Below are 26,986 nucleotides of genomic sequence, written 5' to 3'. Positions count from 1 at the left end.
CGGCGGCGCGATCGCGGCCGGCCCAGCCCGCCCGGTGCCGAGCGTCGGTCGCCGCCGGTCGCCGCCCGGCAGCTGGCGGGCGTCGCCGCGGCGGCGCATGTGCTCCGGCGGGGGTGGCGGGCCGCCGGTGTCGGCGGCGGTGAGGGACGGGGAGCATGGCCGCCCCCGGGTCGGAGAAGAGCAGCAAGAAGAAGACGGAGAAGAAGCTCGCCGCCCGCGAGGAGGCGAAGCTGCTGGCGAGCTTCATGGGGGTGATGAACACCATGCGCAAGCAGGTACGGCGGCGGCGGCGGCTTCCCCCCGGGCCGGCGGGGCCTGGGGCCGCCTGGAGGCTGGTGGCCTCGCCTGTACAAATTCTGACCTCTTGGGCTGGTCAGCCTCCGAGGCCAGGAGTCTAGTGGCTGTTAAAGATGGCTTTTGTGTTTACCAGTAGAGCAAGGCTGGTCACCAAAATCGTAATCGTACAAGTGTATTTCAGCCGAGCTGTCCAAACTGAAAGAAATGCTGATTTTTTTAATTTTTTTTTTTTTTTTTAAAAAAAGCTTAAACATCTGGTATGAGGAGAGCAGGAAGGTGATCCGTGTAACTCCTTGCATATGGAGAAATCTTTCTCCTCGTGATTGTGGTAGCATGTTTCATTTAAAAACAGGGATGTGGAGCCAGAATTAAAGCTGGCTCTGAAGCCAGCTGTTCAGGAACATTTTGGGGCTTCATACTTGGCACTGTTGTGCGTTGTATATCTTGTAGGGCTTAGTTGCTTGTCTCCCAGTGTTAGTCTTGACAAAGTCTCAGTCCAGCTTTTAATGCTGTGTTCATCAGCAGGCTGGGTCCTGCCTTAGTAAGGGATACCAGAGTGCTGATTCTGATTAGCACTTCAGCCCTCTTCTTCTCTCAGTAATACACAGTCAGCTGTGTTGTCTGCATAAACCACTCAATGCAACTAAGCTCCTATGTATGAAAAACCAAATCGGTTTCAATGATTTCAGGTAGTACAGTTGAGACTCAAAGCCTATGATCTACTTTTTCGATGCAGGCTTTGTTTCTGTTCTGATTGGGTAAACGTATTCCAAGGTGTAGCTGAGTTCATAAGTTGGCTCATCACTGTTTAGCTCATACCTCTGTCATTGTTGACAAGGGGATGCGAGATGCTGTTATGCTTAGTAAGTAGATAGAGGAAATATTGCTCTCCCTTAGGTGTATGTACAGCCCCTAGCACAGGGAAATCGCAGTGCTTTACCGTGTCACTACTTCAGTATGTGGCACCATATTGTTCTGCGTAAGTACCTCATCTTTCAGTATAGTAGAGTGCCAACTTGCATCTACTTAGGAATTACTCTTAACGGGGAGAGAGAGGATCAGGATTAAGTGCTGTGAAATTTGTGTGTACTTCTGATTCAAATTTCAAAATCGGTTCAGCCCGGGGAGGTGCAACTCTGAATTTTTGCCTGCTATCAGAGTTTCCTGGAAAATTCTAATCTGACCTCAGATGGTGGCTTTGCATACCCCACCCAGTGCTGATGGCTCCAGAAATTCTTGCATAGTTCATGACACTCATGGTTCTTTTGGGAGTTCTTTGTAAGAGGGGGGGAAGGGGAGGTGTGATTATATAGGATAAAATCAGGAAGTCGGCAGGAGCCAGAGGAAAATGTACTAGTTCAGCTGATGAGTTGTCCCAAAGTTTAAGAGGACTTACAGGCAGCTGTTTCTTCTTGTGTTTTGACAAATCAAGAACTATGCTGTGGTTATAAAACCTAAATAGGAGTTAAAAATTTCCTGTGATGGAAATAGCAGTGTGCATGTGGAGCGCTAGCTATTTAAATGCATTAGTTTAATGCTGTAGGAAAATGGGCTGATTGGAAAGTACAGCTAATTTTAAAGAGGCTGCTTTTTGTGTGAGCTGGGATCTAAAGGCAGCTTCCATGAGTGTGGGAGTTCAGACTAAACTATGGACACGACTGCACTTAGTACTGGTAAGATGCTGGGGGCAACTATGTTTAGTGCATGGAGGACTTCTTGCTCATCTCCAACATGAGATGGCCCATGTCTTTGTGGGTTTTACAGAGCTATTTGACAGTATGTGCATAAATCCTTTGTTGCAACTTTGCAGCTGAGTGGAGGTCAGCCAAGACTGAAGTAATTGAGAATGAAGCTGGGACAGAGTTGCCCAGGTGTTGCTGAACCTGTTTGGAAGATGAAGTGGCCTAATGCAAGCTCATGCATGGGTGTGTCTTTCCATTGATGTAACGCCAGTCATCTGTTGCCTCATTGAGGTGACTCGGTCACACCAGTGGGACCTTCAGGAAAGAAGTACAGAAATCCTCAGAAAAGCATTATTTGAAATGGAACAGTGTGATGGGTTGACCCTGGCTGAATGCCAGGTGCCCACCAAAGCTGTTCTATCACTCCCCTCTCCTCAGCTGGACAGGGGAGAGAAAATATAACAAAGGGCTTGTGGGTTGAGATAAGGACAGGAGAGATCACTCACCAATTACTGTTACGGGCAAAACAGACTCAACTTGGGGAAAATTAACTCAATTTATTATCAATCAACCAGAGTAGGGTAATGAGAAATAAACCCAAATCTCGGAACACCTTCCTTCCACCCCTCACTTCTTCCTGGGCACAACTTCACTCCCAGATTCTCTACTTACCCCGCCCAGTGGCACAGGGGGATGGGGAATGGGGTATATGGTCAGTTCATCACATGTTATCTCTGCTGCTTCATCCTCCTCAGGGGCAGGACTCCTCACACTCTTCCCCTGCTCCAGCGTGGGGTCCCTCCCATGGGAGACAGTCCTCCATGAACTTCTCCAATGTGGGTCCTTCCCATGGGCTGCAGTTCTTCATGAACTGCTCCAGCATGGGTCCCTTCCAAGGTGTGCAGTCGTTCAGGAGCACACTGCTCCAGCGTGGGTCCCCCACGGGGTCACAAGTCCTGCTAGAAAACCTGCTCTGTGCGCTCCTCTCTCCACAGAGTCCTGCCAGGAGCCTGCTCCAGCGCGGGCTTCCCACGGGGTCGCAGCCTCCTTCGGGTACCCACCTGCTCCGGCGTGGGGTCCTCCACGGGCTGCAGGTGGAGATCTGCTCCACTGTGGACCTCCATGGACTGCAGGGGGACAGCCTGCCTCACCAGGGTCTTCCCCACGGGCTGCAGGGGAATCTCTGCTCCGGCACCTCCTTCTTCACTGACCTTAGTGTCCGCAGGGTTGTTTCTCTCGTGTGCTCTCGCTCCTGTGTCCAGCTGCTGTTTCTGTCTGTCCCACAACTTTTTTCCTTCTTAAAAATGTTATTACAGAGGCGCTACCACTATCGCTGATTGACCACTATCGCTGATGGGCTCGGCCTTGGCTGGCAGCGGCTCTGTCTTGGAGCCGGCTGGCATTGGCTCTGTTGGACACAGGAGAAGCTTCCAGCAGCTTCTCACAGAAGCCACCCCTGCTACCAAAACCTTGCCACACAAAGCCAGTACAAACAGTCACACCCAGAAACATCCCAGGGAAAGAAATGAAAATGATGGTCTATTTTGGTTGACAAATATTTCTTCCTGCACCCAGAGGGGCCTTAGAATATCCAAGGTGCTTCAGATCCTGAACTGAGGCACTAAATGTATCGTGGAGTTCAAGCAACAGTTGCAAGTCTTAGCAAAGCTTGGCCACAGGATTTTATGGTATCTTGTACTGCTAGTTTCCAACACTTGTTTTGAACCAGATGTGCTAGGAATTTCAGCTTTAAAGGTTTTCCTCTGAAACTTTTCTGAAATGGTCTCTGGTTTTTGTTGTTTCAATCCTAAATGGTTTAAAGCTACAGATGTACAAACAAGGCTGTATATCACTCCCTCATCTAACTTCTAATTAAAATATTTTTTCAAAATGTATTATTTATATTTTGTCCAGTGTGTGCTTCTGAGTGTCCATTCCTTCAAGAAACTAACAAATAGGTTTATTTGAAGAGGCTGCATATATGGATTATCAGCCTTGTGAGGTGTGCCCTAGATAATACTGTCTGTTTGTCTAAAACATTCTCACACGGTTCTAAGCAAGTATATGCTTCCTACAGTAGAAAAGCTCTTTTCTGGGGTTAGTATTGGGATGAGTGTAGGTAGATGTTTTTGAAAGTAGGTCCATGAACTTAAGGTAGTAGTCAAAAATGAATTCCTGTTTTTAGGAAGCAGTGCTGCTCAGTTTTTCTTTTTTAATAAAGAGGGTGTTATAATTAACTGTACTATGGTGTGCATTTATTTCAGTCAATATGTTCTTAGAAACGATACCATTTGAGAATCTATTAAAATTATGTGGTTTTACCTTAATCCTCTACTCTCCTCTCATGTCTCCTGACAACTTTAAGTTTTGTCACTGTCCTTTCTCCTAGTGCATGACAGTTCATGTGTAGGGGAGAAACTAACTGCTTACAAACAAATAGCAAGCAAATGAGAAATAATTTTTTTTTATGGAAGCTATTTAGTTGCTCATCAGGTGTGGCCAGTCAAACCCTTCCATAGAAGTGTTATTTTTGGGATACATTTTCTTAAAAATGTTCCATTGAATGCTTTGAACTTGTTCATCACTTTCACTCTGGTTGGGCAATATGATGGCAGCCTTCAGATACAAGGTTCCTTTGACTTTTTTTGAAAATCGACAGCTGAGTAGAGAAGAGAGCCACTGATGGGTGAAAAGAGTATAATATAAATGCAGCCCCTGCTAGATGCTGCAGAGCCTACATTATTGGAGGCTGATGTAAATGCCACAGGAAAAACTTTGTAATCAGAGTTCATATGTTATTTGTGACCATCCTTAAAGTACAAGTTCATGGGTAATCTGAACTTTGCTACTTCTCCAATTTACTGAACTTAACTTTGACTTTCAGAATATCTTTTTATTACATAATACTCTTGTGTGGATTAAGAAAAGCAATGAATTTCCCTAAGCTGTTTTTAAAGAAATATTGTTGAAGGATTTTTGAAAATGGTGATCTTTGCATTTTTTTGTTTGTTTTTTCCTCTGATTTAGAAAACTCTATGTGATGTCATTCTTATGGTTCAAGAAAGAAAGATCCCAGCTCACCGTGTTGTGCTTGCTTCAGCCAGTCATTTTTTTAACTTGATGTTTACTAGTAAGTCTTTTCAAAATTGATTATAAGCTTTCATGATGCTCCTGTTAGACTTGTGGCTAAGTATAAGTGAAGGTTTCACCATTTTGTGTCCTTCTTCCATTCATCTCTGTTCACCCTTCCCTTCATTTTCCCTTTAACTCTCTTGACCAAGTCAAGTGTTACTTCATATGTAAGCTCTTTTATTAACTGGAGCCTATACTCTGTATTAGAGTTGGTTTCCCTCCCTTAATCTGAAAATGGGCAGTTTTTACTCCCATGACAGAATTTGTCTGCCCCATTGCTTCCAGCCATTAGGCGCTTCTACATATAAAATGGGCTTTCAGAAGTGTAAATATTCTTGCATTTTACTCTATCTTTACAAATCCAATTATGTAGCATCTCTCCTACTTTTGTATGCCTTACCCATGAATTGTAAAATTACTGTGCTATAAAACACATTAAAATTGAGTAGAAGTAAAATAACCATGCCTTCCAATGGTCAGTTTGTAACTGTCAGTGGGCAGACTTACAGTGCTGTGTCTAGATGGGGGCAGCTCAGAGCTGTCTCTATTGTTACCAGCTTGAACGTGAAAATAGCTTCTGACAGTGCAGCATGTGCTTCCTGTTTTTGGTAATGCTAACTTGGCAGTCTGCACTGCAGTCAACAGCATCTATGACCTTTTCTATTTAATACAGTTTGTCATAATTTACATAATACAGGCATGCACACACACCAGTTACCTTGTTTGTCCCACTGCCCCCTTTCTTTCCTGACTTGCACTAGTAATCCTGGGAAAACAGCAATCAACTGTGTACAGTTTTTAGCAGGTTCCCACCTTGTATAATCACTGTATTTTCTACTGTTTGCAAAATGTACAATAACTAGAGTATTGATGTAGTTTGTATTTTAATCTATTTGCAGCAAATATGCTTGAATCAAAGTCCTTTGAAGTGGAGCTAAAAGATGCAGAACCTGACATTATTGAACAGCTTGTGGAGTTTGCTTATACTGCAAGGTAGTTTTGTTATTTAAAGCTGACACTTCTTTTAGGAAGCCTGCCAATTGTAAATGATAAAATCTTAAAATAATGCTTTTGTGAGTCATCAGTTTTGTTAGCCATTACAATTCTTTACTTTGTTTAAAGCCTGATATGACTAGACCTTCTATCCTTCTTCCCTTTTCCTTTTTATTTAATTAGTAGGAAGCCCTGCAGTCTAAAGAGAGGGGTAGTTGTCTCCAGAAGGCAATTTAAAGCACTTCAAGCTTTTGAGTTCAGTGTTGGAGTCAAATTATATTTCCCATTGTTCTGAAATTCAGGCCCTTATTGATATCAGTAGGATTTCTCTTTCTGGCCGTGGTAGCTATCACACAGAACCATTTCCAGGAGTTACACTGTCATCTCAGGACAGGCAGGATGGATAACTGTTCCATGAACAGCATTTCCCTCCTATCTTAAGTTGTCTATGTGTGTGTTTGGGTTCTTTGTTTTGTTTTTTTAAACACAGCTTATGCAGATGACTAGGATTGTAAACAGTACTCCTTAATCAGCTCTCATGACGGATGAGTGGTAGGCCTTTCATCTTTGTACCAATGGAATTAATTCCCCTTAGGAAGGCTTTCTCCTTTCTTTGAGACGAATCTTGTTGTATACTCCATCAGTGGTGAGAGATAGTCAGTGTCAGCACCCCAGCCATATGGTTGCCTTCCCTGGTGCCCAAGCCCTTGTCTGTGGGCTCTGTACCTTCTCTTGAAACACTGCCAAACTGCTTGTTCTGCTCATGCACTCTAGGCAAATCAGCCAGAGCAGTCTCGACAATGAGTTTAGACAGATTTTGCTGATGCCTGTTTGGGAGTAGGAGACTGTCAGAAAAAAGGTTCTGTTCATTTTCTGTTTTGTGAAAGTGGCTAATCACACAAGTCAAAGCAATAGTACGGTACTGCAGAGGGCCTGTGTTAAAGGCTTGCTCTTCAGAATCCAGCACTGGTTACTCTTTGCCCTTCCTCAGTAACGTAGAAAAGTAAAAGCAATTTGGAAAGATCATGAAGGGAGGTTGTGTCTTCAGACTGCGTGTGAAAGATTCTTGGGTAAATAGCAAGGAAATAATTTTGCTATTTATGTGAATTGGTGTAAGTTGCCTTTTTTTTTTTTTTTTTTTACTATGACAAAGTAGGTAATTTTAGTGATGCTAATTTTACACCTTCTGTTTTGCAGAATCTCAGTTAACAGCAATAATGTCCAGTCTTTACTAGATGCAGCAAACCAATATCAAATTGAACCTGTGAAAAAAATGTGTGTGGACTTTTTAAAAGAACAAGTTGATGCTTCCAATTGTCTTGGTAAGAGAAATGCAAACTTACATTTACTGTTTAGTTTTTAACTTTGCTGTTCCTGAAAAATAGACAGTATTGTCTAACAGACAGTAATATTTGGCTAAATCCAGGCATGTAAAAATAATTTTTCTCTGAACCTGAACTGTTGTCCCTTGCTGTAGACAAAATAATCTGGCAGTTGTCTTGCCAGTATGAGGGCCCACTGACTGTGCTAGGTCTCATCCCAGCTTGACAGCACCCTGGAGTTTCTTGTTTGTTAGAGAACCTCAGCTGTTTAGTAAGGTGGAGCTTTCAGTTGTTGTTACTGTACTTGGAGACAGAATTTGACAGAGTTGTAACTTCTACAAAACTAGCATGTCTTCTGAAAGTATGAACAGGATAACTTTAGGTTACTTTTGGTTTTAGTTGCTCTTAATTTTGACTGAAATCCATGAATGTCATCTGGGCAAGTTTGATATTTAATAAGTTCTGTAGCCCTAATGTGAACTTCGTGTTACAGAAAAGGTAAACAACAAGTAGAACTAAATGCTTTTTCACGCTTGAGATTTGGTGCACTTTGTTTAATCAGAGATTAAAGAGTAACTTGTTTATAGGGTTTCTTATTGATATTTGTCATGTAATTCTCGTAGTAACATCTCAATTATGTTATAGATGTTTATAGTATCAATAGAAATGCTTTGCAGAGTATTTGAATTATAATGATTCAACTGACACTTTGGTGCAGTACAGCTGTGGCTCTGAAACAGCTGCTGGAAGGAAGACATTACCTTCTAAGGAAAATGCAACTTATGCTTGCTTTGAGGCATATTGCCTTCTCTGTGGTTTTTGTTAACTAGAAAATTAATTATGGTCTCCAACGCTTGCATACTTTGTTGCTAATTTACAGCAAAAAAGGAGATAAAGATTGAATCAGGTTTTCCTCTAGGCATTGTTTACAAGTTGAAATGTGTTCTGTGCAGACTCATAGGCAAGACCACAGTTCATTTTTTTTATTAAAAAAAAGTGTATTTGAAAGAAACCATGGCTTATTTTGAATCTCTTAAAATTTTGTCAAGACGTCATACACCTGGATTTTATCTTTCCAGTGTGCATTTTGCTACTTGGAGCAGCTCAGGCTAGTTGCAGCCTGTGGGTTGATGAGTTGCTTCTGCCCCACTTGCCATCTCCATAAGAGAAGGAAGACTGTAGCATGATGAGCAAAAGTTGCTGCTGAAAAGCTCTGTGCTTACCTGGTTTCTAATGGGAAGGTTGGAAATGGTGCTTCTCGGTAGCAGTTGCTATTTATAGCTTTATGCCAACCTTCTGCCCTTGCAGCAGCATCAGCTTGACTTTTTTTGTTGGTCTGCAGCTGACTGTGCTACCTGTGTAGAAAAGTCTCAGTTCGCTGTGACTCTTGAGGGAATTTGGGCTTAGTTGGTGACTGATGCTGCATGAGCAGGTCAGGGGAAGTCATAAAACCTGGATCTGGTTTCTCAAGCTGTTCTGGTTAGGCTTTGTTGTTGTGATATGGCTCAGACCTGGTTACGGTACTGTTATCTGCTTTGTAAGGGGGAACACCAGGAAATAGTGCTGGAGAGAGAGTTAATACAGCAAGTGGTGCAGGTCTGACTCTCCAATTAGTTCAGTAGGGATAGGGATCAGCAGCTTGTGTTTATCTTAGTTTGCCTTGCATTGCAGATGAGTTATGACAGAATGTATTTAAAAAAAAAAAAAAAAAAGCGTGGTAATAAACTGGGGTTGCAAGTATCACTGAAATTACAGTAATTTTATTCTATTTTAGTATATTAAAGGTAATTGCAGTTCCAATTTGGAAGGGTTTTTTTCTTAATTTTTCCTTCATAGGTATAAGTGTGTTAGCAGAATGCCTAGACTGTCCAGAACTGAAAGCCACTGCAGACGACTTTATCCATCAGCATTTCACTGAAGTTTACAAGACGGATGAGTTTCTTCAGCTTGATGTTAAGCGTGTGACACATCTCTTGAACCAAGATACATTGACAGTGAGGGCAGAAGACCAGGTGAGATCCCTGTTTCATAACAGCTAAGAGCATTGAACTTCACTATCTTTTTTTTTTTTTTTTTTTAATCAAGAGCTGGTTTAAAGTACCTCACTTCTGATGTTCCTACAGTATACAATGTGCATAGTGCTTGCTAAATTGTAGAAAGAAAGGTGCATCCTAGCTTGGTCAAAACCAAATATTAATGAATATTTACATTTCAAATGTGGTTATTATATGTGTTGTTTCAGCAAACGAGGAAAAAAGAAGTCATAAAGGGAGTAAGCAAAACAGTTTCCTTTATCGAGGTAGCTATAGGGCTTCTGATTCCATAGTGCATGAGCTGAATTAAGTTTGATATATAGTGGTTGCTCCTAGATTGGGGTTCATGTGCTATTGTTGAAGGTGAACTACTTCAAAGTGGTAAGCAAACTGCATGTCTCCACCTGAGTATGGTCTCAGCCCATTTCAGAGAGGAGTTACTTCTGATGGAAATGTATGCATACCCAAGTTAAGCTTGGGGAACTGAGGGACTTGGAAGCAAGATGAACAAAACACTAAAAACTAGATGCATTGAGTGATGGATTGATGGAAAGCCCTTATTTAGGGAGTGGACGCAATTTAGGTGGCTGAAAGGAGCCTGGAGTTTCACTCAGTTAAAAGTTGCAACCTATGGTAGAAATCTCATTCACAGCTGTCCCATTTGGAAAGCTTATAGCACAGCCCTGAATGCTTGTTTGCTAGCTTGTTCTTCCTACTGCAGGAAAATAGGAAGAGTGCAGGTGTCTGCACTGTAGCCCAGAAAGGTGATTGCAGGATGGTTGTATGGGTACTTCTTGTAGCTGCTGGGTACTTCTTGTAGCTTCTCAGTCAAATCTGTTGAAAACAAACTGAAATTGTGCCTTTCTAGCTGTGCTGTTCTGCTGCTTGAACTAGGTAACAAGTTTGTTTGGGTATGTTGTCAGGAGTTGATGCATACCTTCAAAGTGCAACAGAGGGATCTCATAGCCAAGGTGGTATGAGTATCCACTTAGAAGCAGATGTTTTCCTGACTTTGAAGCTTAGCTTTCACAGAATTAATGTGTTTTCTTCAATGTATCTGTTGCAGTAAAAAGCTTCAATGAGAATGAGTGGGGGATAGTATCAGGTGATTGAATATGATACTTGGCTAGTTATAAGTATAAATATGAGTTACATCACAGTTCAACATTCTTCCCACCTGCTGGGAAAAGGTCAGGTCACAGTGTAACATCCTCCAAGCTGGAAGTGATGTTTGGCTTGCAGCCCAAATGGCACTTTGGAATTTACATTCTTGAAGTTTTGTTGGTGAGGTAGGATGGCACACTTTAACTTGGCAGCAGTGGTAGAAATTTTGTGTAGGCAGCATGGCATCATTAAAATTCCTTTAGGAAAGTGGCAGTGTGCAGCATGAAACTACAGAAGTTTGCCAGTGATACTATGGGAATCTTATTTCTCAGGAGTTACTGCTAGAAAGTTGACATTATACTCTAACTTTTGTATTGGCGTAAAGCATATTTACATTTATCAAAAAAAGGAATGTAGCTGTAATTACTAGCTGTCCTATTTTTCCTTTGTGAAAGTAATGTTTCTGTTGATGAAAGGATACAATCTTTCTGTCCCAGTCATTCTGTTGAATTTCCTTAGCTGATGGAATTGAGCCTTAAGTATTTTTTATTTCTTTACTCTCCCTTGCTCCCTGGTAATTTTGCAGAATTATAGCTGAGGTGGTTTAGTAGTCCATCTGAATAACTAATTCTGCCATTAAATGTCTTTCCACATTATACCTCGGTCACTCACCACTGATCACTGATCAGTTTCAGCTACAGGAGTAGGTATTGGTTGTGCTATCACTGGTAATGAAGTTAGTGCTGACTCTGAAGTGGCAGCATAGTAGATAAGTTTGCTATGTCTGAGAGCAGCATGGAAGTATCTTAGTACATAGATAATACTGGATTTTCATTTCATTCCTTCCTGACCCAGAGGACAATCATAAATAGAGCAGATTTCTTTGTTACCTTCCCTGTTGTCCCTGCCCCCTAAGAAAACCCTTTATCTTTTCCTGTGAAGAGGAGGTATAGAGGAGGCTCTCTAAATGGTAAATTTACTGTAGTCTGTAGCTAAAAACTTTAGTTTAAATGGTCCCCTAAGACACACAACAATACCAATGTATTTGGATCCCCAGCACTATCATTTGGTAATAGAAGCAGTTTGTCAGCTCAGGAGACTATATCAAGTAGAAGCTATTTCAGCTTGTCCAGCTATTTCTGGACAAGTATTACCTGTGTTATGGCATGGAACTCTATGCATATTAGACTTAAGCTGGTACAGGGGTTACTCATATAAATGTGATTCATGCAGATTTCATGCTTCCCATTTGGAGGAGAAAAAAGTTAAATAGTGGAAGTAGGGGGGGTGTTAAGTTTGTAGATAGGTTTTATTCTGTGGTTGTGCATTTGTTTTACTTCACATCTGAGCATTTCTTTTGGGGCCTTCTGGTGGTGGTTTTGGGGTGTTTTTTTTGGAAGATGGTGATAGATCCCTACATACTAAAATGTTACTGTAAATTAACCTCCAGCAGGCAGAAGAATCAATTTGGAGCATTAAGGTTTAGTTATTTGTCTTACCGTGTGGTGATGTACCTTATCCTTTTCTTTCCTTCTCTCTTGTTTAAGGTTTATGATGCAGCAGTCAGATGGCTGAAGTATGATGAGCCAAATCGCCAGCCGTACATGGTTGATATTCTTGCTAAAGTCCGATTTCCTCTTATATCAAAGAACTTCTTAAGTAAAACAGTTCAGGCTGAACCACTTATTCAGGATAATCCAGAATGCCTTAAAATGGTGATCAGTAAGTTGACCTCTAGCTGAAATTTTTAATCTTCTGTATAATTAAAACAAGTGCTGTGGAATTTTTGAAAATTGTTTGCTTTTAAGTGCTCTGACAATGCTTTCACATTAAATTCATCTGACTGTGTTCCCTCTAGGATGCTGTGTTTATTTGAAATTGGATTAGCAGATTATCACATAAATAAAACTCATCTTATGTTACAGTGTGACTTTTATTTCTTTTCTCCTAGCAAATGACACAAACTCCATGACAAGTAATGGGATGGAGATTTTGTCAATGAGTCGTTAGGGTAATTGCAAGTGTTAGTGTGCCTTTGGGACTGGCTAGTAACTTCAGTGTTGTTCACGTTCGTATGTGAATTAACAAAAGTAATGTTTTATGTCAAAATTTTCAATATTATAAAGCTTCCCTAAGCAAATTAGAATGTTAAGCATAAGTTGTGCTATTTTTTTCCTCTAATATATACTGACCATTCAGCCTACAGACAGTTGCATTCTAAAGGTGCAGATGAGATGGGGAACAAGCTTCCCTTTTGTTTTTAGACACCACTTGTGAAATTGTTATGTAAGAAAGAAAAGCCTAGATGTTGATAAATATTCTGGAAAGGAATTTTTTAAATTTCAGTAGCAGGTAACTAGTTGGCTTCATTTTAGTGTAGATCTAAAAAATGGTACATGACTGTTTTCCTTCAGTCTCAATGAACAAGATTCAAATTAACCTATAAGTTGGTAAGTATTTGCTGACCATTGACATCTCAGTCATACTTCTTGTATCACATGGAGTTTGGTGCATTGTTTAAGAAATAAAGATTTTTTTTGTGTGTGTGTCTGGTTTTAGTGGATTGTAAAGTCACTAGTATTTTTGCATTCTTTGCAGTGTTTCTTAGGAGAATGCTTATTTTCTTACACCAATTGTAACTAATACTTTGCACTGTCAAGCTAAGAACAAAAGTGATGGGTTTTCATGAGGTACAATGTGCTAGAGATGCCTTCCTTATTAATCAGAAATTGGGGTGGTGAGGAGGCAGGCATGGTTGACTCCTCGTTGCATTCAAGTCCCTTCATTTAATGTTAGTGTTGTCCTTTTTAGGCTCCCAGTTCTGCTATTTCTTTTCTTTGGGTATGCTTCCTTTTGCCCGTTTCAATGCATCAAACTTAGTTGCTTGTTAATATTGGCTAAATGAGCTGATCGATCAATTGATATATAATGTGAGTCTGTAACCATGTGCTGTTTTAACATAGAGTAGGCAGTTTGAAATAGGGTGTAAATCTGGATGTATGCTCCCATCCTTATGTGCTGCTGTGCATTCTTCCCTTTTAAATCAAAGCTGTATAGGTGTAATGTGGAAACTTGGTTTTCCCATCTTCCCTCCCTTCCTGCTCCTCCCTATCCCTGCCTCTGAAGCCTCCCTTTCCATGTATGAGCTACACTGGATCTGCAACAGTTGTTGTTGTCCTTCCAGGTGGGATGCGATACCATCTGCTTTCCCCAGAAGACAGAGAAGAGTTAGTGGAAGGTACGCGGCCAAGAAGAAAAAAACATGATTATCGCATTGCTCTGTTTGGAGGCTCACAGCCCCAGTCCTGCAGATATTTTAATCCAAAGGTAATCGTTACCTCAGAATGCATTAAGATTCACTGTTTGTAATCTTACTTGTTTTATTTGCTGATGATATTAACTAAGACACAGTGATCTACAAAACGGTATTAGGAAGGATGTATTCCCTGCCTTTTGGGTATGCAGTTGGAAGAGTGTGTTTAATTAGGTATTTCCAGATCTATGTACCTAGATGTAATACTTCATTTTTAATAGAATGATTACATATTTGTTTATTGGCAATATTAGATACAGAGTTCTGATAAATCCATCTGAGTTGAGAATTGATTGGTATGTGCATCCCACAGCTGGAACTAAATAAAAGGTCACCAAAACATCAAGCAAACAGTTAGGAATATATGAAAGTCTGTATGCATGTGCATGCATGTATATGTTCAGAGAATAACTCAAAGCAATCTCTTTTAGCACATATTAAATTATTGGCTTGTATGTTAGTGTAGAACCCAGTTTTAGAGTGCAAGATGGTTTTTCAGTGCATTTATTATAAATACGTAACCACTTTGAAATTCCGATGATTCACAATTTTGTTAGTTCTCAAGAGTATGTAAGGAGAAGAATTGGGAGCCAAGTATTCTGTAAGTGGAAAAGAGTGAGTTTCTACAACAAAAGTCTTAAGAGATGGCCACTTTAGAGCAAGCAAGCTTTGCCTGAAGTTTGTTTCCATGTTTCCTGAATAAAATCAAGCCACAGGAATGGTGTATATTTCAGCTATGCAGACTAGATGGTCTAGAAACATCAGCTGCATGCAAAAGGATTATCCATACTCTGTTTTACTAGGCAAGCACATGCAGTAATACAAAAAAAAGTTGCTACGTAAACATCAGGGCTCTCTAAGTTATGAGATCACATACATGTAATATTTTGTTGCAGAAATTCTGATTGTTCTAACTCAGCATATTAAATGCTTGTTATAATTTCAAACAGTTTTGTGTGTTATCTGTGTGAACTTTATAGTCAATGCGAGCTCTGTCAAATCTAATTCAGAATGAATGAGCCCTTGGGATGTGTTTTGAACTCATCACTCACATTCCCTTATGTAAGATAAAATTGAAGCTACTTTGAGCACCACTCAAGTCTGGAGAAAAACCTATCAGCTTTGCTGACTTAGTTTGAGAGACATTTAATATGTATTTTTATTGGTGATTCCAAATTCCTGAATAATGACCACCTTTTTCCTTTGTACACATACTCAAGTAAGAAAGCGGTACTCCAACTGGGGGTGAGGAGATGAAGGGAATGGAGCAGATAATTCTTTCCTTTCCAAGGTCTGAGTTGGGGAAACCTTTGATCAGGGCATTCTTCCTTTTCAAACAGTTACTTGGTTTTGGCATTTTAACAAGTTGTAATTCACCCAATATGCTCTGACCTTTCTTTTATTTGAAGGAAATCAGATAAAAGTTTCTTTCTCTTAATCTCCAGTTACTTATGTTGGAACAAAGCTGATTTTAGGCAGGATCTAAAGTACCTTTGAGATCTACTGTCCCAGTCATTAATTGGCAATGGTATCATCAGCATAGCATGCATGTGGTCTCCTTACCAACCTAACTGATAGGTTGAATTCTGTAAGTGCCTAATGTCAATGGTGGTCAGAACTCAAAAGATGGGGGTTGTTGCTTCATCACTCTTTATAAACTAATATAACACCACCACCTCCAGTTGTCACCATGTACTTTCTGAAACATTAATCTTGTTTGAAAAATAATGATCTCAGTGCATGCTGAGTGGGAGCGACAGGCAAATACTTAAAACTAAATCGAAATTTATGTAGTTAGGTGATCTTCAGTCAGACCTAAACTATAATATTACAAAGAAATCTGTTTTGTGGACAAAAAGTCATATCTCTATAAGCCTACATAAAGCATAGGATAAAATAGCTCATTTTTTTTCATAGACTATTTGTCCAGGTGTAACACCAAAAAAGAGTTAAGTTTGGAAGAAGTCTTGCAGAACTGCCTCTTAATCAAGCTTTATGGCCTTGCATGTGGATTAATGGGGGAGGGGTGGGGCACAGGGAAAGAGAAGGAAAAAAAAGTGGGTAATTAGAGATCTTGATTCTAACAAGCATGTCCTCCTTGAATGTTCTCCTAGTGCTTATATGCTTTCTTGGGTATTCTTCTTAGCTAGCCTGTCATGTCTCGTTGAATAGCTTTTACTTTATGTCATTTCCAACTCTAAGCTATTTAAAGGTCCTTTTCTGGATGTTTTGCCTGAGTATCTGACTTTGATCTTTAATTAACTGTGACAGTAGCTTAAATGCAACAAATCAAGGATCCAGAACCCCTGTTGGATTAGCATTGTGTGCATGCAAAATAGGTGTGGGATGTAAGGCTCCAATGCTGCAAAGACTATATCACGTTTAACTCATTTTAATTAGTCTCATCAAATGATGATGGGAGAGTCACAGAGCAGAGATCTGAGGTTGTGTATGTACTTTCGCAAGGTTAGGACCTTGGGAAAGAATTGAAATTTTGTTTGTTGTCTGTTGAACTGATTGAATAGTGACCTAGACCTTCGCGTTTGATTTTAATTAAATTTAATAATTTAATTAAATTCTTATGTCAGCTAAAGAAACAGTTCAAAACAAAGGTTACATTTCTGCTGAAAATATTTTCTCAGTTGTGATATAAATTTCAATAATTCTAACACTGAAACCGGTGCAAAAAATTTTGATTTTCACTGATTGCTTCACATGCAAAATTATGTTGATCTTCATTTCCTTGTTGTCAGAAAGGGTTCTTTAAATAAGAATGGATTGGATACTGTGTGTTGTATGTTGAGACTGTTAGCAGTATTACCTTAAGTCTGTATTTGTTGTCTTTGTTGCATTGTAACTGATATTTCTATTGATGCACGTACTTCATCAAGAGAGCAAAATGATGCAACAGGACAGATGCAGACAGGCATCAGACTTGTGGAGCAATCTGGCACTATTTTGAGTAGAAATGTTTATTTTCAGAACACTACTAGAAATCCTAGATGTCCTATTAATGGTGGTGGGAAGCATTTTCTTGTTGAATTTTCCACAGAATATTTAAAAAAAAGCTCTCCCCCCTCCCCCCCAAGTCAGGAATAAAATACTTTTTGTTTCATTTTATGAATTCTTGCTAAAAATATATACAGGACTTTATGGGATTTTTGAGGCAGCGATATGTTTATTCTTTTGAAATTGCTGTCTCTAGTGACCAGAAATAGCTGGCAGTTTTAAATTTTTAACAGTGCAAAATCCAACAATGCCAAGTAAAAAGTAACAGGTGCCTGGCATCACTATTTCTTGATGATTAAGGGAACCAGCATGCCTTTTATGAGGAGATGGAGCTGTAGTCAATAAGCTGTTAGTAGGGAGGTTGTCCATATTAGGCATGTCTGCTGTTTTCCCTGACAAACTTGCAAGAGGAGGTATCAACTGAAAATGAGTGAAAAGTCTTAAAAGGAGGTACTTCTCAGGTGGCCCATAATTACATGTGCTATTCCTGTCACAGGGTCTTGTGGCTGCTAGGAGGAGTTCAGATAGTTTTAGTAAGTGATTAAATAAATTCATGAAAGAAAAAAGCCTTTCAAAAACTATAAAATACAAAGATACGGCTTCTGCGTCTGGTGTCCTGCATCACAATTTGTTGAAAACAAAGATCAGCAGGGAAAGTGTCACCATATACCTATCTTGGGCTTTCTTTCCCTGCTCAGCCTCTCAAAAATGAGGCTTGCCACAGCCCAGGGCTGTGTGGATCTTGACTATGGCATAAAGCAACTCTTCTGCGTAATTCTTAAATGTGTAAAATGCATAAATTGAAATCAATTCTATGTGGTGCAGACTAGCACTGAAGAGCATTACAAGAGAATGACCTAAATTGCCTCCTGCTGAAAGAGAATACTGCTGAGTATGCTCAGGTTATGGCATTTGATTTGATAAAGGTGAGGATGAAATGGTAGCTATGAACTGAAGCCATAAAAGTGGGTCAGATCACAGCCCTTCGTAACAGTGAAGAAAAACAACAGGATTTTTTGTAACAGTGCTAGAATTCTGAGCTTGAAAATATGTTGATCTTGCACAATGCACTAAGACATTTTCTTAAGATTTATGCAGCTATTTATTTTGCCATGCTGTAGTATGGCTTTCCTTTCTAGGATGCCCCAGGACCTGTTTCTCACCATAAAGGGCCACATGCACCTGCCAGCTCTTCTTGATATGGGGGATGCTACAAGAAAAGATTGTAAGATGTTTTGGACTATAACATGCTCTGCCTCTCTTTCTTTGAACCCCCATGTAGGAGTCGCTGTTCTTCCTCATTGACCAAGGTGTTTGAAGTATGTCCTTGCTAAGAAAATGTAATGATGTAACGTTTTGTGTGAACCATTACAGTGAAGGTCGTTCAGCAGGTTGAGCTAGACCATCCTGAGGTGGCACAGATAACAGTTAAGGTCCCGTACTTTCCGGTTCAGTATAGGATACAAGCTGTGCTCATGGAATTATGTGAGATGCTATTACTCAAGAAGTGTTTCTTGTGCTGTATGCTATCCTGGTCTGCCATCAGTTGCTGAGTTTGGTGTTCTTAAGGCTTTGGGTAGTGTTACTGCCCATATTTGATACTCGCTGGTTTTGCCAATCCATGCAAAATCAGTTTCTAGGCAACATGACTGCCAGTATTTGTGATGGAGCATTACTCTATTTCTCATGCTATCAACTGTGGATAGCTATAGATCATTTGTGTTTTGTAAATTCTGTAAATAAGCTTCTAGTTGTCATGGTAATAAAGTATGTATCAGAGCTTTTTAACTGAGTTGCTTGTCAATTTGGATATTATCTTCTCCTTTTTCCATCGCCTTTGTTTGGTACATTCTGTATTATTTTTTATTTTTTTTTAGAAAGAATCTGTTACTATGTAAGATGTCTTTTTCCATTCCTATAAAAGAAAATGCAATCCTACTTTATTGATCACATGCATTGTTTCTGACATGACAGCAGCAGGAGGTCAATTCTGTTGGAAAAAAAATAAATCTGTTTTTCAGGGAATCTGTACTGGGTGCACACAGGGAATGAGGAAATAGAAATTCATAATGTCATGGTTCATTGCAGCTAACTATGTCTGTGTCTAAGAGAATTTTTTCAAGAGTACGCCTGAGGAGTGTTCTTCAATAAACAGTATTCATGTTTGTTTTGAAAAGGAACTTTAAAACTGACCATATCTAAATCTCTATGAAAAGCTCTGTTTGAAAAACACTCGCTGTGCAGGTAAGTGTTATAATCTATTAGACATTACCTGTTCTTTGTAATGCAGGATTACAGCTGGACAGACATCCGATGTCCCTTTGAAAAGCGCAGGGATGCAGCTTGTGTCTTCTGGGACAACGTAGTTTATATTTTGGGTGGTTCCCAGCTCTTCCCTATAAAGCGAATGGACTGCTACAATGTGGTGAAGGATAGCTGGTATTCCAAGCTAGGACCTCCAACACCTCGAGATAGCCTTGCAGCCTGTGCTGCTGAGGGCAAAATTTATACATCTGGTGGTTCAGAAGTGGGTAAGACACTAAAAATCTTTAAAACAAACAAACAAACAAAAAAAAGCACAAAGAAAGATACCTGGAAATTTTCCTGGTTTTTGCATGACTCTGTTGAAAAGAAACTGCACGTTGCCATGTTAGCCTAATGAGTTTATTTTCCCATATTTAGGATTTTATCCTCCCCATGATCCAACAACCTCTTTCTGTTGTGTTTTTTAAAATGATTGAGTGGATTGAAATGATTAATATTTACATTAACTAGAACATAAAGTACACTGCAACTCTTAAGAGTTAACTAGGGACAAGCAAATATAATTTGGGAGTCCCACTCTGCTCTTAGCTAACTTCTATAAATCCACAGAACTCGTGTGGTTTAAAATTCTCTCCAATGCATGGCCAGAATAGCTGCATTTTGACAATGGCATTTCTTGTATACAACATATGTTGGGCCTAATGAGGTTTTTTAAAAGGGGGGTGGGAGGAAGGGTGGAAAAAAAGCTTTTGAAACTACTGCTTTTGGTGGTAAAATCATACCTGGCCCTGTAAAGGAAATTGTCCAATTTTTCTGTCAAATGACAGAAGTTATCTTTTGTTAGTTTGTTATTCTGTTGGTTTGCTTCAGTAAATGGACAAATACTACTTTTCTTTAGATGTTATTATTCATCATAGTAAAAAAAAAAAAAACCAACCCCCAAAAAACCATTGAGGTTTTTTTCTCCCCGATAAACCTAGTGGGCGACTTAGTGTTACAGCAACATTGTAAAATTTACTTTGTCTAAATCTGATACATCATAAACAAACCAAAAGTTGGAATGTAGGTATGCTATATCCATAAAAATATAGAGCTTTAAAAAAAGCTGTGTTCTGGGGAGAAAAAAAAGGAAAAAAGATTAAAAAAATCCCCAAACACCAAACCGTAGAGCCAGGGAGAAATTTCCTAGTAGAATCTTTTGAGTTCTGCCTTGCTGCAGAGGGAGGTGAGCAGAGAAAAAAAGGTCATAATCGGTGCTTAACATTGATAAGTCACTTAATGGGATGTTGTGACATTTAGGTAATGTTATCTGACTTCTAAAATAAAATTTTAAGACGTCTAATATAGCAGCAGATTAGACAGTTTCTAGCCGCCACCTAGTGTGGTAAATGTGAAATAGCACCTTTCCCATTACTTGAAATAGGCTTAACTAAGGCTGCATTGTGAAAATTGGAACACTAAAAAAATCTTGTAACTCTTCCTAGTTTCTCACATGTCAGTTCATGAGGGAGTATGATACAAACTTCGGTTGTATATTTTATTTTCTAATACATTGTAATTAGTTAATACAACTGTAATGGACATTTTAATTTAGGAGTTTTCTTTTAAACCTACCTTCACAATACTGCACAGTTTCACTTTGCTTTCCATAAATATTCAAGACAGAATAGTAAAAGTTAAAAATTTATAATGGGGTTTACTTTGCCTGTGCTTTTTTCTTCTTTGGAATCCAGTGAACACTGCTTGTTTAGAAAAGTCTGTCTATCCTGAATCTAGTATTTCTAATTTGAAGCAGGCAATTGTGTGAAACCATTAATCGGAGAAGCCGCTGCAATGTGTTTAGCTGTAGAGAAAACTAAAGATTGCATGCTTTTTGCATTGATTGAAGAGTTTGGAAAACAAATTACTGTGCCAGTCCATTACAGAAAAATGGGGCTCGTTTCCCCTTTTTGAATTGGAGTACTGTTTTATTTGCAATAGCTAGCAGAGTTTGAAAGCTAAACATACTAAGTTCTTCCGCTATATTTAGGTACAGGAAAAATATTTAACATTATACTGACAGCATACTGAAAATGGAAGATTTTACCTTTTTAAAAAAAGACATTAAAGGCAGTTCTGATGCATTTCCCATGGATGAGAATTTCTACAACTTCAAAGCAATAAGAATGTCTATTTACACCAAGGAAAAAATATGCCCCACTCTATAGAGTTCTTCGTGACACTGAGAATTACATGGTAGGAGTAAACAAACGCACAGGTTATAGAAGTCTGCTCCTGCATTTTGGGTCTGGAAATGTATTGAGGGTTCAAATCCCCATCTGGTAGTGAGTGCTGCTAGTGCAACACAGTTAATTTTTAGAAGTAGAAAGCCAAGGAAAAAGAGGCATAAGAAAAGGCACCTTTAACTGTTCTAGGTGAATATACCTGTTGCAACAAAGGAGAGAAGGATCCTGGTTCTTTTCTGAGAAAGTTGTATCTAGCCTTCTCTGCTTTGGCTATGGTTCAGCTAGTTACCTGAGCACAAGTCTTTAAGCTCTCATCTATCTTCATTAGAAAAATTGCTTTTGATTTCAGTAATAGTTTTATTGGCCCTTGAGGGAGGAATATACAGACCTTGCACTTCCAGAAAATAAGTATCTGCCAGTCCCCAGGAAGAAAGTAAAATGGTGAGGGGTAGCTGTCTTGTGGTTGCTAATAATTCAGGAGTATGTTATGACATAATCAAGCTATCTAATTCCAAAGGCAACAAGTATTCTGGGAATTGGGCAAGTCACATTGCTTAGAGGAAAAAGACTTGTGAACCTGTATTAAGTTTACAAAGCTGGTTTCATCTTCACATCTGAAAGTTCAATATACTTCCAAGTAGTAAGAGTAGCATGAGATGATGACAATATGATCGGTAACTTATGTACATCTCTGTTCAGTGTTTATTCCTCCCCTATAAAAAAAATCTCATTTTTTTTTTTATTATTATTTTAAACACAAATAGCAATTTTATAAACTTACTTGCATCTTTTGGAACAAAAGAGTCAAAAGAATTACAAGTATGTACTTTCTGAATAGTCTCAAGTTTCAAGTTGGTTAGTTCTGCTTTTGGAGGTGGGAAAGCAGCTTTCCCTTTTCAAATAACAAATAAAGCATCAATTTGATAATTACTGTTAGACTCTTCTCTTGAAAGACAACCGTAAAAATTAATGCCACTTTGGTGGGTTTCTATTTTTTTAAGGAAATTCTGCACTGTATTTATTTGAATGCTATGACACGAGAACAGAAAGCTGGCACACAAAGCCCAGCATGCTGACTCAGCGATGCAGCCATGGAATGGTAGAGGCAAATGGTCTCATTTATGTATGTGGAGGAAGCTTGGGAAACAATGTTTCTGGAAGAGTGTTAAATTCCTGTGAAGTTTATGATCCAGCCACCGAAACGTAAGTATTGTATCAATTCTGATTATTTTTGGTCACTTGTGGCTTTGCTCGCTCTGTAAATAACTGTAGATGGATAGGAAGAATTGTACGTGGTAAGGAATTTTCCTGAGTTAAGCAGTATTAAATCCATTATTTGTAGTTTTACTTAAAAGGCAGTTTTTCTTAAGCAGCTTTCTTCCATATTTCACTTTCCTAATGCTAGGTTTTATTTACATATTTTCTACTTATTTTCTAGGAACTAAATAGTGAGTTTTCCTGTTTTGTTTGGCTTTCTTTTTCCCCAGGTGGACTGAGCTGTGTCCAATGATCGAAGCCAGGAAGAATCATGGGCTAGTGTTTGTAAAGGACAAAATATTTGCTGTGGGTGGACAAAATGGCTTAGGTACTATAATTCTATTAATTCTCTAGCTGGTCACACAAGGTTTCACAGGGGCCTTTTTTCTTTTGCAAAGAATTCATTCTACTCTGTTCAGCTGAAAAACTTTGAGCAGTACCATAAAACATGTCCTGTTGTCACATCATTGTGCCTTCCTTCTTTCACCTCTGTACTTCACTGTATTGTATTTTTCAAACTTTTTTAGTAATGACAGTACTGTCAAATTCAGATATGCACCCATACTGTAGCCCAGTTCTGCAGTAGTTAATATGGCTAAACCAGTCATCTGAGAAAAGAGAATTTTATTTTTTTTTTTTTTAGTTATTCATTATGTATTTTGAGAGATTTTGGCATCCTTTTGAAAGACAGGTAAAGGTGTACCCACTATTTTAGGAACTTCAATCTAAAGACTTAAAGCAAGTCAGCTATTTTAAAGTGGTGAAAAAGTGAGAACTTTTTTGACTGCCCTAGTTTTGAAATATGACTTACTATCACGGGCAGGTCATTTATGCCTATCTCCTTGTCTTTAAAACTAGAACAATAATAGTTTATTTCCCAGGAGAATTGAATTTTAATTACACAGTGTTTTTCAAAATAGAAAATTCTCAGCTATGTGTTTTATTAATCACTATGGTAATTGGAGTATCTGATTTCAGATTAATGCTATTTTAGAATATAGCTTGTATTTTAATTAGCTACTAAACCTATTCCAGCATGATTGATTTCTAATGGAAAAATACCAGTAGATGCATTTGTTGCACAAACATTGTATCCATCAGTTATAGCCAGGGCTGCCATTTTGCAAAATGTTAGTGTATTCACTGCTCATTTTAGAAGTATGTATTATTGAACCAATAAGTTAAAGTATTCTTTTACTGTTCATATTCTGTAGCCTGACTGATTAATCATTCTTATTGTAATATAATGGGGAAGAGTTATGTCTGGGTGAAATATTCATATCTCTTAACATTATGTAAGGTTTCTTAATTTCTCAGATCTAATAATTCAGGACTGGAAGTGAAAACTGTGTGACTCCTATTAAAATTGTTAAATAGGGATAACAGGATGTTTGTAGATATTGTAAAGCGTAATTAGTAGCCCATTTCCTAAAGAAGCAAATCTTGGTCACAAAATCTATTCTTCTCTAATAACTTTCGATTCCCTTGGCCCTTTTCAAAGGGACTTAGGCTTTTAAACTTCAATTATTTTAATATCATAATGAAGACAGACATCCTCTATCAGTAAATGACCAATTTAGGCAAAGGTACTGGTGACCCCCCCCTAGAATAAAATGTCCTCACCATAGGCAAGTTTCATGGATTCCTGAGTTTAGTCACTAGCCACAGATCCATGAGAAATTTGGCATTATTAGTTCTTCTGTTCAGGAAGTAACACACTGGAATCTCTAGAGAGCATATAATGTGAAATTTGTTACAACACATTTTGCTTTCAGTCTCCTTTTTTACTTTTCTCTGTTTCTGTATTTATAAAAGGGTAAACCACTAAATTAGAAACCTGTGGCTTTTTTTCACATTTTTTGTTTTATTCTAGGATTTGTGGTTTAATCTAAACCTTGAAAATAAAGACTGTTTAATGAAGCATTTGTATGCTCTAGTTCAGTCCATACGGTATAATGTAATAAGCAGTTATCTATCTCATTGCTTTGTAGGTGGCCTTGATAATGTAGAATATTACGATATCAAGATGAATGAATGGAAGATGGTGTCTCCAATGCCATGGAAAGGTGTAACAGTGAAGTGTGCTGCTGTGGGATCTATAGTCTATGTCCTGGCTGGTTTTCAGGGTGTTGGTCGGTTAGGGCACATTCTTGAATATAATACTGAAACAGACAAGTGGATAGCCAACTCCAAAGTCCGTGCTTTCCCAGTGACAAGTTGTTTAATCTGTGTTGTAGACACTTGTGGGGCAAATGAAGAAACTTTAGAGACCTGAAGACCTGTAGGAGATGCTGAGACATTCTTCAAGGACTTGGGGAAAGATGGCTATCGGTGCTTTGCTTCCATGTTTTACTGAATCTTGTTAAACTGAGTAATAGGAAAACCTGAGATGCAGTCTTTGAATTTGTATATACAGCATATTGTACAACATGGATTTTTGTCATGCCCATTTTCTTGTCTGTTTTAAGAGATGGGGATGTGTTTTGAGAATCCATTTACCTAGCTGAGATCATATGGCATCTTCCTTTAAAAGGACTCTGTGTGTGGCCTTGTCAAAAATAGACCAAATCCAATTATTTAGAACTGAAAGCATTTGATGAAGATAAGATTTCTGGTTAAATGACACTTTACCAAGCTCAGTGGCAGAGATTCTTCATTTAATAAAGGTGAGTAAATGCAGCTTGGGTGATGAGAAATATGAGCAAAAATTTTTCTCATTTATACTTACCTGCAGAAATCTTACTGGGATGCAGTGAAGATTTTTCCTCAGGAAAGACCAAGGACAGCAGTATAATAAAGGTTCCCATGGTGAATGGGGACAGGTTATACAGCTCTCTAGATCGTGATAGCTGCCCTCTTCCAGTGACTTTCTTCCATCACTTGCATGACTGTGTACCAATTTTTAAAGTTAGACAGGCCATATATATAGACTAGAGAAACACTTTGCTAATGACATCTTTGGCATTTTGGGGAGCTTTCAGAGAAAGACTTTCATTTTTTTTTAATTATACTGAGGTAGGGGGATGGTGGGGGAAGTCCACAATAATTGTGCACTATAATTAGCAAGTTGGAAACTTGGGATTAATTTTCAATATATCTTCCCAGGCATCAGACTGTACGTACTGTGGATGCCAAACCATTAGCAAAGAAGGGACTAGGAATGGGAAAGCAAAGTCAATACAACAAATGTATTGATTTTCTTCTTGAAAATGACTGTTTTTAAGATGGCATGAACCAAGTCATTAAAGATACTTTATAGAAGTCTTCTAAAGTTGCACATGGTTATTAATCTCTGGTTTATAAGCATATAGCTCTGTAAATGTTTCCAGCCAACATGATAGTAAATTTCTTCCAGTGTAGGAGTTCAGCTTGTCGAAGCTATTGGTGTCAACTCTGTGTACATCTTCCAACTTCCAGAGAACTATACAAGAAACGTCTGTACATCTGTCCTGCTCCCATGCCAGTTTATTAGTATCTTCATCCTAATTTTGTCACCTCTCTTCTAACTTGCTAATTTTTTCAGATCTGTTTCTAAGAGACTATTGAGCCGATTTAAAGTTGGTGCTTGTCTACCTGTACCTTATGCATTGCTGGTGGTGTGCATTTTTAGTCTGTTTTATTTCTGAAGATCCCTCTAAGTTCTCCTAAGTAGTATAAATTCCAGTTTTCAAAGTCAGTGCTGCATTGTAGACTTCCTCCTGTTTTTCTTCCTCATCCTAACAACTCCGCACATACAGAAAGTAGTAGATGCAGTCACAGGCTTAACAGCGGTTCTGGCAACTCGGTTCTTTATTCAGTAGTAAGTGAATGCTGTGGAACTTTTTTTTCCTGTTCCCACTTGCCTTTCCCTTTTCCGGAGCTGTGAAACGAATGTCTCGCTGGTGTCCCCGATCCTCGGTTCTAAAATACGGTAAAAACTGGAGCAAACTGTGCAGGTCTCGGGTTGTACAGGCCGTTTGATTATTCCCCCCCCCCCCCCCCCCCCCCCTTTTAATCTGCTTTCGAAACCGTGAAGCACCTTCTTCCAACTTTATTTCCGAGGGGTTAACGATTCCTTTTAAGCGCCTGAAAAACGTGTCAGGACGAAGAAGGAAAGGCCTTGCGAGAAGTAGCTTGTCCGGGACCACGGCCGCGGCGGCAGCCGGCTGTCCCGGCGGCCGGGCCGTGCGCCGCTCCGTGAGGGCCCGGCCTTTGTGGAGAGGGGCCGCGTCGCGATGCGCACCGGCGGCGCTCGCCGTCGGACGGGCTCTTCTGCGGCCCACGGCAGCCGGGCCCTCGCCCAACCGCCCTCCTCCCCGCACCATCCGGCCCGCCGTTACCGGCGCGCGGCGACGGTTGCTCGGGGATGGAGGCG

The 26,986-nt window shown here is 39.4% G+C and overlaps 1 protein-coding gene across 1 annotated transcript; it reads left to right on the top strand.

The window, feature by feature from the left end:
• On the top strand, positions 1-25,897 carry KLHL7 (kelch like family member 7). Its single transcript, XM_049798121.1, has 11 exons — positions 1-275; positions 5,007-5,109; positions 6,011-6,104; positions 7,302-7,426; positions 9,263-9,438; positions 12,111-12,285; positions 13,748-13,890; positions 19,176-19,416; positions 22,377-22,578; positions 22,863-22,960; positions 24,624-25,897. The coding sequence occupies exons 1-11, from the start codon at positions 156-158 to the stop codon at positions 24,905-24,907; spliced, it is 1,761 nt and encodes a 586-aa protein (XP_049654078.1). The 5' UTR covers positions 1-155; the 3' UTR covers positions 24,908-25,897.
• Positions 25,898-26,986: the final 1,089 nt, after the last annotated feature.

Source organism: Accipiter gentilis, chromosome 4, assembly GCF_929443795.1.
Source record: "Accipiter gentilis chromosome 4, bAccGen1.1, whole genome shotgun sequence".
In the NCBI taxonomy this organism is placed as follows: Eukaryota; Metazoa; Chordata; class Aves; order Accipitriformes; family Accipitridae; genus Astur; species Astur gentilis.
Note: the sequence above shows the minus strand (reverse complement) of the source record. Positions and strands in the feature narration are given on the sequence as shown.